The 19,341-nt window shown below is 42.7% G+C and overlaps 1 protein-coding gene across 2 annotated transcripts; it reads right to left on the reverse strand.

Annotated features, from left to right (window-relative positions):
• Positions 1 to 338: 338 nt before the first annotated feature.
• On the reverse strand, positions 339 to 19,148 carry GPN3 (GPN-loop GTPase 3). 2 transcript variants are annotated; one of them, XM_068989995.1, is made up of 8 exons: positions 18,987 to 19,148; positions 15,117 to 15,225; positions 5,426 to 5,593; positions 4,292 to 4,416; positions 2,459 to 2,574; positions 2,227 to 2,323; positions 1,598 to 1,726; positions 339 to 812 (listed from the first exon to the last, which is right to left on the reverse strand). In XM_068989995.1, exons 1-8 carry the CDS (start codon positions 19,032 to 19,034, stop codon positions 750 to 752), a joined length of 855 nt encoding a protein of 284 aa, XP_068846096.1. In that variant the 5' UTR covers positions 19,035 to 19,148; the 3' UTR covers positions 339 to 749. The 2 variants fall into 2 exon arrangements, with proteins under 2 accessions (XP_068846096.1, XP_068846095.1); XM_068989994.1 differs by having other exon boundaries at positions 18,957 to 19,148.
• Between the last annotated feature and the right edge of the window lie 193 nt (positions 19,149 to 19,341).

The following is a 19,341-nucleotide window of genomic DNA, read 5'->3' on the forward strand; positions in this document are numbered from 1 at the left end:
GAAAAAATTATGTCTTTTGCATTTTTGTGTGCATTTGTTATTAAAGCAAAGTATATATTTTAAAAGTGCTCAGAGACTATAAACCACATTTTAAAAAACAAAGTCACTGCCTACATTTTGACACTTGGGGAAATTTACTCATTCAAAAATTTGCCTTAGTTGAGTATTTCAAATTCTGATTGGAAAACAAGAGTGTGATGAAAAGTTGGTGCTATTTTTCTTTTATTTATATATATCTTAAGACATAGTTACTTTTTTCATTTTTTAATTACACAAATAATACATTTTCAGTGTAGGAAAACTAGAAGCTACTAATAAACAATGGTCTTATCTCTATCCTTCCAGATTTTATTTCTCTGGACACATAATGTATATTTTGTTACAATAATTCCTGTCCCTCAAAAAAAACTTCAAAAATAACAAAGATCAACAGTGAAATTAAAAGTAGACTGGTCTTAACTGTACCCCAGGTCCTAATTTATATTATATATACAAATCTATGTACATTCAACTTCAACTTTTAAAATCTAAATTGATGCTGTTAAAATAATACCAAACGATACCACTTTAACCAGAAGCACTTTCAGAATACCTAAGAACTTGATTCAGGCATGTTGATGACTGCTGATAAAGAGTCAAGTATTATTTTTTTCATTAAATAAGTAGCTTTCTCTAGCATTCCTAAAAGCAGGTTCTGGGAGTTCAGCCACAAGCTCCTCACACATATAGTTACTTTTTAAATAAATTCTTCATTCATTCTGGTGTTCTTGAAAATATTCGTCAAACATAGAAGAAGACTCATCTTCATGTTCCTGACACCAAGGAAACACAAGATACAAAATACATTTAATTCAGAACTTCCCTGATGGTACAGTGGCTAAGAATCTGCACTCCAAATGCAGGGGGCCCAGGTTCGATTCTTGGTCAAGGAACTAGATACCACATGCTGCAATTAAGAGTTCACATGCCACAACTAAAAACGATCCTGCATGCAGCACAGCCAAATAAATAAAATTTTTAAAAAAAGAAGAAAATACATTCATTTCTCCTTAGTTAGGCCTAATATGTGCTTACTGTTTTTAAGCAATGCTCTATAAAGAGCTAAGGCCCAGCATCAGCTCCAGGTGTTCTTCACAGTAATCAATAATAACAAAAGCAATGATGGATAGAATGTTTCCAGATATGTGATAAAAGGCTTATGGGGAGTCCCTGGTGGCCCAGACAGTAAAGAATCCTCCTGGAATTCGGGAGACCTGGGTTCAATCCCTAGGATGGGAAGATTCCTTGGAGGAGGGCATGGCAACCCACTCTAGTATTCTTGCCTGGAGACTCCCATGGACAGAGGAGCCTGGCAGGCTACAGTCCACAGGGTCGCAGAGAGTTGGACCCAACTGAGTAATATGTACTAACTCAATGAAAGGCAGAGTAAAACTGGTATTGCTTGTTTAGCACAGTGCCAATTTCAAAGATTACCTAGAACAGCCTAGTGTACTGCCACCATGAAGATAAAATTTAGACTTGCTGGGATTATGCAGGAGGTCAGAGTGCTGGTAAACACTTTTACAAATAGGCAGTAACACCCCAAACCAGAAATTACCTTCGGTTCTTTAAATTCCAAGTCTTCTCCATACTGGATGGCAAAATCAATATGCTGTAATACAATGTTCATGCTTTCTTCATCTGACTGATCGTAAGGCAAAAATCGAACCATGCTGTAGTCATCAATCTACAAGTTGAGGATTTCAGAAAAGGTCATTCTGAGGTATAAAATAATTTTCAAAGTATATTTGAGTTTTATAACCATTTACAACTTCTGATTAAAATCAGCTGTGTGTGCGCTGTGGGGAGGAGGGACAGACAGAGACAAAACAACAGCAAATCTATACTGATTTTTCTGACCTCAGATCAACTACAACACTTAACTAGACACTGTTTCATAGGCATTTACCTGAATTCAAAAACCACTGGAAATTTCATAAGGACAAAGACAGTTCTGAACTCCCAAAACAGCTTGGAATAATAGGTATGTCATTTAATGTACTGGCTATTGCCAATGACTGCTTCTAAATTCAACTGCTGACCAGCCAGTCCACAGACTCCCACCCTCCCCCCTTTGCAAGGGACTAGGGTTGGACTGTGCTTTCCAAAATGGTGGCCACTGAATGGATGCTGATAAACACCTGACAAGGCCATTAAAAACAAAACTCAACAACTTCAAAAGCTTACCAGTCCACATATAGCGTTAGTCAATTTTTTGAATTTTTTGCTCCTTAAGTCACCTGTAGAGTCATCTAATAAAGAATACATGTCTGGATCTAGAAACCTTTAAAAGTGAGAAAGAAGACATAAACAAAAGCAAGAATAAATCAGGAAACTAGTTTTATAGCCTCACATCTAAATGACGCTTTGAGGGTTCATCTCAGCAACAGAGATGTGATGATAGCGGAAATGAACTCACTTCTCAATTTCCTTTTTGGCTTTTTTACTCAGCAGATCCATTTTCGTCATGATGTTAACTTGAGGAATTTCTAGAGAGATCATAGCACTCAGGGCTGCCAAAATGCCAGAAATAAACTGAAAGAGGAAACAGAAAAGGGAAGATGAATTAACTTTGTATGACGAAAGTTCCCTGGTCTCTCTGCGCAAAAGAGAGGTTTCTGCTCCTCTCTGAGCAAAACTGGCCTAAGCAAAAGAGGGGCTAATTCTAAAGACAGGACATTTCACTAATCAGATGGTTGACTCCTGGTTTCCCAGGGTGAGGATGAGATGGGAAAATGTAGATATAAACAACAGTGATCACAAATCTCAATTTAGATGATATCTTTAATCATTCCCATCAAATATTCCTTCAGCTCAGTTCAGTTCAGTCATTCACTTGTGTCCGACTCTGCGACCCCATGAATCACAGCATGCCAGACCTCTCTGTCCATCACCAACTCCCGGAGTTCACTCAAACTCATGTCCATCGAGTCAGTGATGCCATCCAGCCATCTCATCCTCTGTCATCCCTTTCTCCTCCTGCCCCCAATCCCTCCCAACATCAGGGTCTTTTCAAATGAGTCAGCTCTTCACATGAGGTGGCCAAAGTATTGGAGTTTCAGCCTCAGCATCAGTCCTTCCAATGAACACTCAGGTCTGGTCTCCTTTAGGATGGACTGGCTGGGATCTCCTTGCAGTCCAAGGAGTCTTCTCCAACACCACAGTTCAAAAGCATCAATTCTTCAGGGCTCAGCTTTCTTCACAGTCCAACTCTCACATCCATACATGACCACAGGAAAAACCATAGCCTTGACTAGATGGACCTTTGTTGGCAAAGTAATATCTCTGCTTTTTAATATGCTATCTAGGTTGATCATAACTTTCCTTCCAAGGAGGAAGCGTCTTTTAATTTCATGGCTGCAATCACCATCAGCAGTGATTTTGGAGCCTCCAAAAATAAAGTCTGACCCTGTTTCCACTATTTCCCCATCTATTTGCCATGAAGTGATGGGACCAGATGCCATGATCTTAGTTTTCTGAATGTTGACCTTGAAGCCAACTTTTTCACTCTCCTCTTTCACTTTCATCAAGAGGCTTTTGAGTTCCTCTTCACTTTCTACCATAAGGGTGGTGTCATCTGCATATCTGAGGTTATTGATATTTCTCCCAGCAATCTTGATTCCAGCTTGTGCTTCCTCCAGCCCAGCATTTCTCATGATGCACTCTGCATATATGCTAAATAAGCAGGGTGACAATATACAGCCTTGATGTACTCCTTTTCCTATTTAGAACCAGTCTGTTGTTCCATGTCCAATTCTAACTGTTGCTTCCTGACCTGCATATAGGTTTCCCAAGAGGCAGGTCAGGTGGTCTGGTATTCCTTAGGGGCTACTAATGAGAAGTAAAGTTTGTTTTAGATAGTTCATAAACTAGACAAACCATTATCAGAAAAACATGTATATATGCACACATCTGCCTAATTTTATTCATAAGTAGTACTCTCAAATCTATATAGTATAATTTACCATATAAATTTTAAAATACATTATTATAGCAACTTCCTTGGTGATCCAGTGGTTAAGACTCAGTGCTTCCACTTCAGGAGGCAGAGTTCAATCCCCTGTCAGGGAACTAAGATCCTGCATGCCAGAAAGCATGGCCCCCCAAAAAATTATAATAATTTAATAATAAGGGATACTAAATAACTCTGGAGTATAGTTTGGGAAATATCCAGAATCAAAAAACAATTAAAGGAGATTGCCATCTGCCTGTACCCATGACCAAAGAATTGACAACAGATATATTCTCAAACCTTGAATGACTCCACCATGAACTGAGAATCAACAAGAAAAACTCCACAGACTCGAAACTCCCACTGTTCCAGCTGCTGGACCAGCTGTTTCATCACAGGCAGGTGAGTGTACAACTCAATCTGACCTACATGGAGAACATTACAAGACTGTTACAATCAGGACACAAGATAAATTATCAAAGTACAGAAAAAAATTTTGCCATAAGACAGCTGAGAAAATTTAAAAAAAGGAAGTCAACCTCTGTTGGTAATTTGTTCAACTTTTAAGGGGTCTTACAGGCTCTTAAAGCAATCACAATACCAAGAGAATCCCAAGGAAACTATTCAGTTTTATGTAGAAAGTGAGCTTCTTCACACTTCTGTTTTAGCTAATTAAAAGCAAGTACTGTGAAGGTGTGTTAGGTTTGGGAATATTCATCAGGTTGTACACTTATGACGTCTGCACTTTTCTGTGGATGTGTGTGTTTAATTAAAAACAAAGGGGAAACCAACACAATATTGTTAAGTGATTTCCCAATTAAAATAAAGAAAAAAAAAGGGAAAAATATGAGAGTCACAAATTATCAAAACTAGGTTAGGCTCAAGTCTAAAATTCATGATTTGGCTTGAAAAGTCAGTGTGATCCTTTGCCCCTACCAGTCTCATCTCAGGACACTTCCCTTTGTTTACTGGGCGCCTCAAATCCACCTGGCTCCTTTCTGCCTCAAGGTCTTCAGCCCACGCTTTCTGCCTGGAGCACAGTCTCCCTCGCCTCACCCTATGGCCTGGCTCACATGCTACTTAGTCAGAAACCTCCCACCTCCCTGCTGCGTGATGGTCGGTGCTACTCCTGTGAGGAGCCTGTCACAAATATTAAATAATCATTTGGGTGATTTCTGATGTATACTGCCTAGCATTCCCACTTTCCTATGAACTCCCTGAGGGCAGAGACCATGGCTACTTTGTTCTTTAGGTATTTCCAGTGAACAAAATAAGCACTCAGCAAACTCGGTGAATGAATAAGAGATGATGAATGAGCGAATGGTACTTTACTGCAGCAGGGTTTAGAGCTACGAATGCTAACTTCACTGTCTCCACTGAGGACTGAAAGACCATGATCTCAAGTAAAATGACACATTCAAATTGCTGACTTACCTGGACAATCAAAAAGGATGTAGTCATCTTCTACATGGCCAAGACAGTTCTCTAGCCAGTCAAAATTATTGGCAAAGTACTCCATGCAAAATACCAATCCTCCATTGGGACCAAACTGCAGAGTATTGTCCTCCATCACATCATCCACCTCAATCAGTTCTCGGATGTCTGAAAACAAGAGACAGGCCCAGAACACAAGAGCATCATCCTCACTGGTGATAATTAACAATTATATAACAACTCACATGTATGAGATGATTTCTGTCCATGACTATTAACTGTAGTAGTGTCCATGGAAACAAATTAAATGCATCTTTGTACAGCCAGATTATGGAATACTGTGCAGCCACAAAAAGAAGTTCTTTAAGTACTGATGTCATATAGTCTCCCAGGTATACTGTTAAGTGAAAAGTGCAAAACTCTGTGTTAGAATGCTATCATTTGTGTTAAAAAATAAAACACAAAAATTTACTACGTATACATATATATACATTTGATTTTACATGCATAGACTGTGGAAAGATACCCCAGAAATTAGCAACACTGGCTGCCTCGAGGGAGGGAAGCCACTTTCCAGGACCCAGAGCTAGGAGGAAGACATTTACCTGCATATTTACTCCTTGTGTCTTTTACAGTTTGAACAACGTGAATATACATTCAGTTCAGTTCAGTCGCTCAGTCGTGTCTGACTCTTGGCGACCCCATGAATCGCAGCATGCCAGGCCTCCCTGTCCATCACCAACTCCCGGAGTTCACTCAGACTCACGTGCATCGAGTCAGTGATGCCATCCAGCCATCTCATCCTCTGTCGTCCCCTTCTCCTCCTGCCCCCAATCCCTCCCAGCATCAAAGTCTTTTCCAATGAGTCAACTCTTTGCATGAGGTGGCCAAAGTACTGGAGTTTCAGCTTTAGCATCATTCCCTCCAAGCAAATCCCAGGGCTGATCTCCTTCAGGATGGACTAGTTGGATCTCCTTGCAGTCCAACGGACTCTCAAGAGTCTTCTCCAACACCACAGATCAAAAGCATCAATTCTTCAGCACTCAGTTTTCTTCACAGTCCAACTCTCACATCCATACATGACCACTGGAAAAACCATAGCTTTGACTAGATGGACATTTGTTGTCAAAGTAATGTCTCTGCTTTTCAATATGCTATCTAGGTTGGTCATAACTTTTCTTCCAAGGAGTAAGCGTCTTTTAATTTCATGGCTGCAATCACCATCTGCAGTGATTTTGGAGCCCCCAAAAATAAAGTCTGACACTGTTTCCACTGTTTCCCCATCTATTTGCCATGAAGTGATGGGACCAGATGCCATGATCTTAGTTTTCTGAATGTTGACCTTGAAGCCAACTTTTTCACTCTCCTCTTTCACTTTCTTCAAGAGGCTTTTTAGTTCCTCCTCATTTTCTGTCCTAAGGTAACTATTCTTAAACTTATGGACAGAGGTTTGTGACATTGTATAGAGGCAATGATCAAGACCATCCTCAAGAAAAAGAAGTGCAAAAAGGCAAAATGGTTGTCTGAGGAGGCCTTACAAATAGTGGAGAAAAGAAGAGAAGCAAAAAGCAATGAAGAAAAGGAAAGATATACCCATCTGAATGCAGAGTTTCAAAGAACAGCAAGGAGAAATAAGAAAGGCTTCCTCAGTGATCAATGCAAAGAAATAGAGGAAAACAACAGAATAGGAAAGACTAGAGATCTATTTAAGAAAATTGAGAAACCAAGGAAACATTTCATGCAAAGATGGGCACAATAAAGGACAGAAATGGTATGGACCTAACAGAAGCAGAAGATATTAAGAAAAGATGGGAAGAATACACAAAAGAACTGTACAAAAAAGATTTTAATGTCCAAAATAACAACAATGGTGTGATCACTCACCTAGACCCAGATATCCTGGAGTGTGAAGCCAAGTGGGCCTTAGGAACCATCACTACAAACAAAGCTAGTGGAGGTGATGGAATTCCAGCTAAAAGAAGTCCTAAAAGATGATGCTGTCAAAGTGCTGCACTCAATATGCCAGCAAATGTGGAAAACTCAGCAGCGGCCACAGGACTGGAAAAGGTAAGCTTTCATTCCAATCCCAAAGACAGGCAATGCCAAAGATGCCAAAGATGCTCAAACTACTGCATAATTGCACTCCTCTCACACGCTAGTAAAGTAATGCTCAAAATTGCCAGGCTTCAATAGTACGTGAACTGTGAACTTCAAGAGGTTCACACTGGTTTTAGATAAGGCAGAGGAACCAGAGATCAAATTGCCAACATCTGCTGGATCATCGAAATAGTAAGAGAGTTTCAGAAAAACATCTACTTTTGCTTTATTGACTATGCCAAAGCCTTTGTGTGAATAACAATAAACTGTGGAAAATTCTTAAAGAGATGGGAACACCAGACCACCTTACTGGCCTCCTGAGAAATCTGTATGCAGGTCAAGAAGCAACAGTTAGAACCAGACATGGAACAAGGGACTGGTTCCAAACTGGGAAAGAAGTGCATCAAGGCTGTATATTGTCACCCTGCTTCTTTAATGTATATACAGAGTACATCATGCAAAATGCCAGGCTGGATGAAGCACAAGCTGGAATCAAGAGTGTCAGGAGAAATACCAATAACCTCAGATATGCAGATGACACCATCCTTTTGGCAGAAAGCAAAGAGGAACTGAAGAGTCTCTTGATGAAAGTGAAAGTGGAGAATGAAAAAGTTGGCTTAAAACTCAACATTCAGAAAACTAAGATCATGGCATCTGGTCCCATCACTTCATGGCAAATAGATGGGGAAACAATGGAAACAGGGACAGACTTTTTTGGGGCTCCAAAATCACTGCAGATGGTGACTGCAGCCATGAAATTAAAAAACACTTGCTCCTTGGAAGAAAAGCTATGAGAAACCTCAGTTCAGTCTGTCGCTCACTTATGTTCCACTCTTTGTGACCCCATGAATTGCAGCACGCCAGGCCTCCCTGTCCATCACCAACTCCCAGAGTTCACTCAAACTCATATCCATCAAGTCAGTGATGCCATCCAGCCATCTCATCCTCTGTCGTCCCCTTCTCCTCCTGCCCTCAATCCCTCCCAGCATCAGAGTCTTTTCCAATGAGTCAACTCTTTGCATGAGGTGGTCCAAGTATTGGAATGTCAGCTTCAGCATCAGTCCTTCCAATGAACACCCAGGACTGATCTCCTTTAGGATGGACTGGTCGGATCTTCTTGCAGTCCAAAGGACTCTCAGGACTCATCTCCAACACCACAGTTCAAAAGCCTCAGTTCTTCTGTGCTCATCTTTCTTCACAGTCCAATTCTCACATCCATACATGACCACAGGAAAAACCATAGCCTTGACTAGACGGACTTTTGCTGGCAAAGTAATATCTCTGCTTTTGAATATGCTATCTAGGTTGATCATAACTTTCCTTCCAAGGAGGAAGCATCTTTTAATTCCATGGCTGCAATCACCATCTGCAGTGATTTTGGAGCCTCCAAAAATAAAGTCTGACCCTGTTTCCACTGTTTCCCCATCTATTTGCCATGAAGTGATGGGACCAGATGCCATGATCTTCGTTTTCTGAATGTTGACCTTGAAGCCAACTTTTCACTCTCCTCTTTCACTTTCTTCAAGAGGCTTTTGAGTTCCTCTTCACTTTCTGCCATAAGCGTGGTGTCATCTGCATATCTGAGGTTACTGATATTTCTCCCGGCAATCTTGATTCCAGCTTGTGTTTCTTCCAGCCCAGCGTTTCTCCTAATGTACTCTGCATATAAGTTAAATAAGCAGGGTGACAATATACAGCCTTGATCTACTCCTTTTCCTATTTGGAACCAGTCTGTTGTTCCGTGTCCAGTTCTAACTGTTGCTTCCTGACCTGCATATAGGTGTCTCAAGAGGCAGGTCAGGTGGTCTGGTACTCCCATCTCTTTCAGAATTTTCCACAGTTTATTGTGATCCACACAGTCAGAGGCTTTGGCATAGTCAATAAAGCAGAAATAGATATTTTTCTGGAACTCTCTTGCTTTTTCCATGATCCAGCGGATGTTGGCAATTTGATCTCTGGTTCCTGTGCCTTTCCTAAAAGCAGCTTGAACATCTGGAAGTTTATGGTTCATGTACTGCTGAAGCCTGTCTTGGAGAATTTTGAGCATTACTTTACTAGCATGTGAGATGAGTGCAATTGTGTGGCAGTTTCAGCATTCTTTGGCATTGCCTTTCTTTGGGTTTCCTGGTGGCTCAGAGGTTAAAGCATCTGCCTGAAATGCAGGAGACCTGGGTTCGATCCCTGGGTCGGGAAGTTCCCCTGGGGAAGGAAATGGCAACCCACTCCAGTATTCTTGCCTGGAGAATCCTAAGGACGGAGGAGCCTGGTGTGCTACAGTTCACGGGGTCGCAAAGAGTCGGACACGACTGAGCGACTTCACTTCACTTCTTTGGGATTAGAATGAAAACTGACCTTTTCCAGTCCTGTGGCCACTGCTGAGTTTTCCATATTTGCTGACATATTGACTGTACCACTTTCACAGCATCATCTTTCAGGATTTGAAACAGCTCAACTGGAATTCCATCACCTCCACTAGCTTTGTTCGTAGTGATTCTTTCTAAGGCCCATTCCAGGATGTCTGGCTCTACGTCAGTGATCACACCATCGTGATTATCTGGGTCGTGAAGCTCTTTTTTGTACAGTTCTGTGTATTCTTGCCACCTATTCTTAATATCTTCTGCTTCTGTTAGGTCCATACCATCCCAAGTCCAAGGTAAGAGAAACCCAAGTAAGATGGTAGGTGTTGCGAGAGGGCATCAGAGGGCAGACACACTGAAACCATAATCACAGAAAACTAGTCATTCTAATCACACTAGGACCACAGCCTTGTCTAACTCAATGAAACTAAGCCATGCCGTGTGGGGCGACCCAAGACGGACGGGTCATGGTGGAGACGTCTGACAGAATGTAGTCCACTGGAGAAGGGAATGGCAAACCACTTCAGTATTCTTGACTTGAGAACCCCATGAACAGTATGAAAAGGCAAAATGATAGAATACTGAAAGGGGAACTCCCCAGGTTGGAAGGTGCCCAAATTACTACTGGAGATCAGTGGAGAAATAACTCCAGAAAGAATGAAGGGATGAAGCCAAAGCAAAAACGACACCCAGTTGTGGATGTGATTGGTGATAGAAGCAAGGATCAATGCTGTAAAGAGCAATATTGCATCGGAACCTGGAATGTCAGGTCCATGAATCAAGGCAAATTGGAAGTGGACAAATGGGAGATGGCAAGAGTGAACATCGACATTCTAGGAATTAGCAAACTAAAATGGACTGGAATGGGTGAATTTAACTCAGATGACCATTAGATCTACTACTGTGCACAGGAATCCCTTAGAAGAAATGGAGTAGCCATCAGGTTCAATGAAGAGTCTAAAATACAGTACTTGAATGCAGTCTCAAAATGACAGAATGATCTCTGTTCGTTTCCAAGGCAAACCATTCAGTACCACAGTAATCCAAGCCTATGCCCCAACCAGTAATGCTGAAGAAGCTGAAGCTGAACGGTTCTATGAAGACCTACAAGACCTTTTAGAACTAACACCCAAAAAAGATGTCCTTTTCATTATAGTGGACGGGAATGCAAAAGTAGGAAGTCAAGAAACACCTGGAGTAACAGGCAAATTTGGCCTTGGAATACGGAATGAAGCAGGGCAAAGGCTAATAGAATTTTGCCAAGAGAATGCACTGGTCATAGCAAACACCCTCTTCCAACAACACAAGAGAAGACTCTACACATGGACATCATCAGATGGTCAATGCCGAAATCAGATTGATTATATTCTTTGCAGCCAAAGATGGAGAAGCTCTACACAGTCAGCAAAAACAAGACCGGGAGCTGACTGTGGCTCAGATCATGAACTCCTTATTGCCAAATTCAGACTTAACTTGAAGAAAGTGGGGAAAACCACTAGACCATTCAGGTGTGACCTAAATCAAATCCCTCATGATTATACAGTGGAAGTGAGAAATAGATTTAAGGGCCTAGATCTGATAGAGTGCCTGATGAACTATGGATGGAGGTTCATGACTCTGTATAGGAGACAGGGATTAAGACCATCCCCATGGAAAAGAAATGCAAAAAAGCAAAATGGCTGTCTAAGGAGGCCTTACAAATAGCTGTGAAAAGAAGAGAAGCAAAAAGCAAAGGAGAAAAGGAAAGATATAAGCATCTGAATGCAGAGTTCCAAAGAATAGCAAGGAGAGAGAAGAAAGCCTTCCTCAGCGATCAATGCAAAGAAATAGAAGAAAACAACAGAATGGGAAAGACTAGAGATCTCTTCAAGAAAATTAGAGATACCAAGGGAACATTTCATGCAAAGATGGGCTCAATGACAAACTTAGACAGCATATTAAAAAGTAGAGACATTACTTTGCCAACAAAGGTCCATCTAGTCAGAGCTATGGTTTTTCTAGTAGTCATGTATGGATGTTAGAGCTGGACCATAAAGTAAGCTGAGCACCAAAAAATTGATGCTGTTGAAGACTCTTGAGAGAGTCCCTTGGGCTGCAAGGAGATCAAACCAGTCAATCCTAAAGGAAATCAGTCCTGAATATTCATTGAAAGGACTAATGCTGAAGCAGAAACTCCAATAGTTTGGCCACCTGATGGGAAGAACTGACTCATTCAAAAAGATCCTGATGCTGGGAAAGATTGAAGGCAGGAGGAGAAGGGATGACAGAGGATGAGATGGTTGGATGGCATCACCGACTCAATGGACATGAGTTTGAGCAAGTTCCGCGAGTTGGTGATGGACAGGGAAGCCTGGCGTGCTGCAGTCCATGAGGTTACAAAGGGTCAGACACGACTGAGCGACAGAACTGAACTGAACTGATAAGCAAGTAAAACAAAATCAAACAAAGAAAACCAATTCCATTTCTTAATTTGATGGGCCGGGGTTTCTCTGGTGAAGCAATAGCTGAGAATCCACCTGCCAATGTAGGGGACATGAGTTCGATCCCTGGTCCAAGAAGATCCCACATGGAGCAACTACTGAGTCCAGATGGCCAAAGCCTGTGCTCCACAACCAAGAAACCACCACAATGAGAAGCCCAAGCACCACAATGAAGAGTAGCCCCTACTCACTGCAACTAGAGAAAGCTCTCACAAAGCAACAAAGATCCAATGTAACCAAAATAAACATATTTAAATATATATATATAAGATGATCCTACACTGACTTGTCTTCCTTCCCAATAAACAGGATCATGCACTCAACAGCTCAAGTCAGAAACCTAACAGTGACTCTTGATCCCTCCCTTTCTTCCAACCTTTTTAGTTCAATCTCCCACAAAATGCTGCTAATTCTATTTGCAAAATATATACCTGTCTGCAGCCATGAAATTAAAAAAGACGCTTACTCCTTGGAAGGAAAGTTATGACCAACCTAGATAGCATATTCAAAAGCAGAGACATTACTTTGCCAACAAAGGTCCGTCTAGTCAAGGCTATGGTTTTTCCAGTGGTCGTGTATGGATGTGAGAGTTGGACTGTGAAGAAAGCTGCTGCTGCTGCTGCTAAGTCACTTTAGTCGTGTCTGACTCTGTGCAACCCCACAGACGGCAGCCCACCAGGCTCCCCCGTCCCTGGGATTCTCCAGGCAAGAACACTGGAGTGGGTTGCCATTTCCTTCTCCAATGCATGAAAGTGAAAAGTCAAAGTGAAGTCGCTCAGTCGTGTCCAACTCTTAGCGACCTCATGGACTGCAGCCTACCAGGCTCCTCCGTCCATGGGATTTTCCAGGCAAGAGTACTGGATTGGGGTGCCATTGCTTTCTCCGGTGAAGAAAGCTGAGCACCAAAGAATTGATGCTTTTGAACTGTGGTGTTGGAGAAGACTCTCTTGAGAGTCCCCTGGACTGCAAGGAGATCCAACCAGTCCATTCTAAAGAAGATCAGTCCTGGGTGTTCAGTGGAAGGACTGATGCTAAAGCTGAAACTCCAATACTTTGGCCACCTCACGCAAAGAATTGATTCATTGGAAAAGACTCTGATGCTGGGAGGAATTGGGGACAGGAGGAGAAGAGGACGACAGAGGATGAGATGGCTGGATGGCATCACCAACTCAATGGACATGAGTTTGAGTAAACTCCGGGAGTTGGTGATGGACAGGGAGCCGACTCAATGGACATGAGTTTGAGTAAACTCCGGGAGTCGGTAATGGACAGGGAGGCCTGGCGTGCTGCGATTCATGGGGTCACAAAGAGTCAGACATGACTGAGCAACTGAACTGAACCGATACCTGTCTGTACCTTTGTATGTTCACCATGACCACCCCAGTCCCCCTTCTACTCTTGACTCTCTCGAGTTTATTTTTCATCTGAGAGCCAGAGATATTTTTAAAAACATAAATCAGATGTCAGTCCTCTCCCCTGCTGGAAACTCTCTAATGGCGTTTCACAGTTGAAAGGTGCTAGGGGGTTTTTTGGGTTTGCTTTTTTTTTTTGGCTCTGCGGCACGCAGCCTTCAGGGGTCTAATCTATGCCCCTGTGATGGCAATATGGAGTCCTACCCACTGGTAGGGAATTCCCTTATGAGTATTTGTGTCCCTCTAAAACTCATGCTGAAAACCTAATGCCCAGGGTGATGATATTAATTGGTGGGACTTTGGGAAGATGAATGGGATCAGTGCTCTCATAAAAGAGGTACCAAGAGATCCCTCGCCCACTTCCATCATATGAGGACACAGTGAGAAGTCGTCAGTCTACAAGTGGAGGAGGGCCATGCTGGCAGCGCCCTAATCTTGGGCTTCCAGCCTCCAAAACTGTGAGAAATCCATTTCTGTTGTTTAGAAGCCACCCAGTCTGTAGTATTTTGTTACAGCATCCCAAACAGACTAACAGGGTGAAAAAACAGGATAGAAGCCATACTCCTCTTGTCCTACTAGCTACTACCCATCTCTTTCCTTCATTTCTTATGCCCCAGCTCATCAACACCTTTGCTTTTTCCAGAACACACCAAACCCTTTCCCATCTCTCGGCTATATATTGACCTTGACGTTCCTTTGTCTTGGAAAGCCTTTCGCCAGCTTGGTGAGCATGTTACCATCTTCAGGTCTAGGCCCTAATAGCCCCTCCTCAGAGATGTCGTCCCTGACTATGCCACCTACAGCACTCTTCCCTAGTTATTTCTTCACATCAGCCTATAGCAGCACTTATCACAATCTGCAACCGATTTTATCATTTTGTTTATTTCCTTTGCTAAAAGGCCCACAAAGACAGAGAGAATATCTGTGTTGTTCTCTGCTATGACTCTGGTGTCCAGCATAAAGCAAGTGCCCAGTAGACATCTGAATAAATTAAAAGATTAAAAGACATAACCAAACACTTAAAGCTTGCTCACTTATAGTATAGTACGATCAGCAGTAAAACAGACTTACCAAACAGGATCAAACACGAAAAAAACAGAAGGGAACGGTGGTGAGGGAAAGTCTACTCACTTTTCATTCCGACATCAGAGACTAAGAAAGGATACTGTCACACGTCAACATGAGATGATGTCACCACATGACATTCCGCCTCATGCTGTTCACCATGAAAGCAGGGGACCAGGCTGTATTAATTTTCAGCTTCTGTGTGCAGCAGCCAGCACTCACCGCCTCCCCACTCTCCTATTTTTCCTGAAGGAGGGGGAAGGCTCTGCTCAGGACTTACCAGCCATCACGGAATAGCTGAAATGCTCTGCTGCAGGATCTAGGTTCACAACTTGGACAGACCGATTGAGGGCTTCGCAGTGCTGCACCATGGTGGCACAGTAAGTGCTCTGTAACATCACAAGGCACGAGGGGTTAGAGCAACGCTCAGTCCAGTGCTTACCCCGCCACCTCCAGAAGGACTCTCCACCCACCTTGGGCAGTGTCTACTAAGCCCAAAACTATTCCTTCATTGACCAAGAAGCTAAAAGGCATTAGGCTGGGAGTCAGGACACCTGACTGGGCTGTGGATCCAGACCTGGCTTGGACTCACGGGGAGGTGCTTTTGCATTCTCTCCCTACATTTTCTTGTCTCTAAATGTGATGGCTTCCATGATCACTAAGGCTCCTTACCGCTCTCATGTGCAACAAGCAGAATTTAAAGGGCAATTTTCTGATTACACTGTGCAGCATCTAACACATGATGTCTCCACTAGGATTGGTACAGTCCAAACAAAGCTTTAGGTAGGCTGGTTAGGGATGATGTATCTGAGAAGAGAGTATCTGAGCTGAGGGACAGCAATGCACTTGCCAGGCCAGCGGAATACAATCCAAGATGAGAGAACATCAGGCCAATAAACAGCCTGGCAATATGCTATCAGTTTACACCTTCTGGTTTACAGAATTCTTCATCCCTCATATACTACATTAAGGCTACTTGTCTGTCTCTCCCACCCTCTATTTAAAGGCAGGGATGTGTCAGGAATTCCCTGGCAATCTGGTTAGGAGTCGGTGCTTTCACCGCTGGGGCAGGGTTTGATCCCTACCTGGTCTGGGAACTAAGATCCTACAAGCTGCCTGACACTCCCAATAAATAAAGAAAGTTAGGGATGTGTCTTATTCAGTTTTATAAGCCTAGGGGCCATAACATACTTCCTAGGTGGCTCAGTGGTAAAGAATCTGCCTGCCAACGCAGGAGACGTGGGTTTGATCGATGGGTCTGGAAGATCCTCTGGAGAAGGAAATGGCAACCCACTCCAGTATTCTTGCCTGAAAAATCCCAGGGAGAGAGGAGCCTGGTGGGCTATGATCCATGGAGTTTCAAAGAACTGGACATGATTGAGCAATTGAGATGCACGCAGGAGTTATAACAGTACTTGGTACATAATAAGTACTTGATAATTATTTCTAATTGATTAATATGTTTGAATAAACTCCATCAGGGAAAGGATTTTTGTGTGTGTATTTTAGTCACTACACAATCCCCCAGAGTATTTCTGATAGTAAGCATCAAAAGTTTACAGAAAGATACTTATTTAACACAGTGTGCAAGTTAATCTAGAATATAAAAATAACCTCTATCATGCTTTTATCTTTCTCCTCAGTGACTTGACACACACTGTTCTCTCTGCCTAGGAGCCCTCTCTACATATCACATTGCATTTTAATTGACTAGTCACCTATAAGTGTGATAGTAGTCTACTATTCACTCCAGTATTCTTGCCTGGAGAATCCCACGGTCAGAGGAGCCTGGTGGGCTACCATCCATGGGGTCACAAAGAGTCAGACATGACTGAGCAACTAACACACATATACACATCCCAAATAGACTGCTGGCTCCAGGAAAGCAAGGGTCATACCATAGTCACATGTGTATCTCCTGCACCCAGAAAAAGCCGAGAATCAGAGGAACGAGTTTGTCAACTTAAAAACTGAAGCCACAAAACATTTTCACAGATTCCAGTGTTTCCCACACTCCTGTTATTTGATCAATAAAGTCACAATTTCTACCATATTTAAGAGCCTCTAATAGGATTTCCTTAATAGTTGCTTACAAGAAAAAACTGTATCTCTAACCAGAAAAACAGCTATGCTTATCATAACGTGAAGATAACCATAAAAGATAACACAACTTTAAAACATTTTTAGTTCTAGGTAAATATAATTGCCTGTCAAAAGCTCTGAGTCTAAGATCTGCTCTCAAAAAAGAGCAGAATTAAAGACGTGTTGAAGACACAAAGAAACGTAATGTCAAAGAATGCTCAAACTACCGCACAACTGCACTCATCTCACACACTTGTAAAGTAATGATCAAAATTCTCCAAGCCAGGCTTCAGCAATATGTGAACAGTGACCTTCCAGATGTTCAAGCTGGTTTTAGGAAAGGCAGAGGAACCAGAGATCAAATTGCCAACATCCACTGGATCATCGAAAAAGCAAGAGAGTTCCAGAAAAACATCTACTTTTGCTTTATTGACTATGCCAAAGCCTTTGACTGTGTGGATCACAATAAACTGTGGAAAATTCTCAAAGAGACAGGAATATCAGACTACCTGACCTGCCTCTTGAGAAACCTGTATGCAGGTCAGGAAGCAACAGTTAGAACTGGACATGGAACAACAGACTGGTTCCAAATAGGAAAAGGAGTACATCAAGGCTGTATATTGTCACCCTGCTTATTTAATGTATATGCAGAGTACATCATGCAAAATTCCAGGCTGGATGAAGCAGAAGCTGGAATCAAGATTGCCGGGAAAAATATCAATAGGCTCAGATATGCAGATGACACCACCATTATGGCAGAAAGTGAGAAAGACCTAAAGAGCCTCTTGATGAAAGTGAAAGAGGAGAGTGAAAAAGTTGGCTTAAAGCTCAACATTCAGAAAATGAAGATCATGGTATCTGGTCCCCTCATTTCATGGCAAATAGATGGGGAAACAGTGGCTGACTTTATTTTTCTGGGCTCCAACATCACTGCGGATGGTGACTGCAGCCATGAAATTAAAAGATGCTTGCTCCTTGGAAGGAAAGTTATGACCAACCTAGACAGCATATTAAAAAGCAGAGATATTACTTTGACAACAAACGTCCATCTAGTCAAAGCTATGGTTTTTCCAGTAGTCATGTATGGATGTGAGAGTTGGACTTAAAGAAAGCTGAGCACCGAAGAATTGATGCTTTTGAACTGTGGTGTTGGAGAAGTCTCTTGGGAGTCCCTTGGACTGCAAGAAGATCCGACCAGTCCATCCTAAAGGAGATCAGTCCTGGGTGTTCATTGGAGGGACTGATGTTGAAGCTGAAACTCCAATACCTTGGCCACCTGATGAGGAGAGCTGACTCATTTGAAAAGACCCTGATGCTGGGAAAGATTGAAGGCTGGAGGAGAAAGGGACGACAGAGGATGAGATGGTTGGATGGCATCACCGACACAGTGGACATATGTTTGGGTGGACTCCGGGAGTTGGTGATGGAGAGGGAGGCCTAGCATGCTGCGGTTCATGGGGCTGCAAAGAGTCAGACACGACTGAGTGACTGAACTGAAGACACACTAGCACCAAACTGATGATTTCATCTCAATGCAAACTGAAAGAAAACTGAAAAGGGAGCGACTTTCTCAATATACGATTCAATGTTCATTAATGTCAGGCGTATTTCCTAAGTACACCACAAGTCCACGTCTGAAGTTCTGAGAAACAGTGATTAACGAGACCCCACCTTAAATTAACCTCCTGGGTTAAAGACACGGGCAGATTCTGGAGTTACACAAAACTGGATTCAAATTCCAGCCGTCACTTACTAGCTGTGCGATCTTGAACAAAAACTTAAGTCTCATTTTCCTTACCGGCAGGAGTAACAGGACTTAACTCACGGGGTTGTTGTGGAAATAGTTTAAGCACAGTATCTGGGGCTTAATTATGCAATTAAAAACTAGAAACTATCACTAATTTCCTTTCAAAAGAACAACAAAAAGGACAGTGAAGCCCAGGCTGCAGAAGCGAGCTGCCCAGGTCTCAGGGTCCCCAGTCCAACCTCCAGCCCTTCCCTCAGGACGCGAACCTCCCTACCTCCCACAAACTTCGACATTTCCCTCCTCCGCCTGCCAAATCCTTACCTTCCCGCTGCCGGCGGGGCCCATAACCAGTTGAGCGTACCGAGGCATGGTAGCTCCCCCGGTTCCGGACGCCTCCAGTCGCACAGACTTAGAATCTGACCACCGTGCTCCCTTCAGCCTTCGCGCGTTGCCCACTAAGTTCCGGGAACACGAAGTAAAAACCAATCGCAATCCAACTTCCTTGGCTTCTTCTGTTCTGCCACGCCTCCGACTACGGAGCGTCCCGAAGGCCAAATCCCAAGAGAAACGCGTTTCGCCAAAAGTCCCGGAATGTTTTGCGCGTGCGCAGTAGTTGGCGGAAATCACCAATTGGGATTCTGGCAAGGTCTGGTTGCCTTGGTGATAACGAACAACC

Source organism: Capricornis sumatraensis, chromosome 17 (assembly GCF_032405125.1).
Source record: "Capricornis sumatraensis isolate serow.1 chromosome 17, serow.2, whole genome shotgun sequence".
NCBI lineage: Eukaryota > Metazoa > Chordata > Mammalia > Artiodactyla > Bovidae > Capricornis > Capricornis sumatraensis.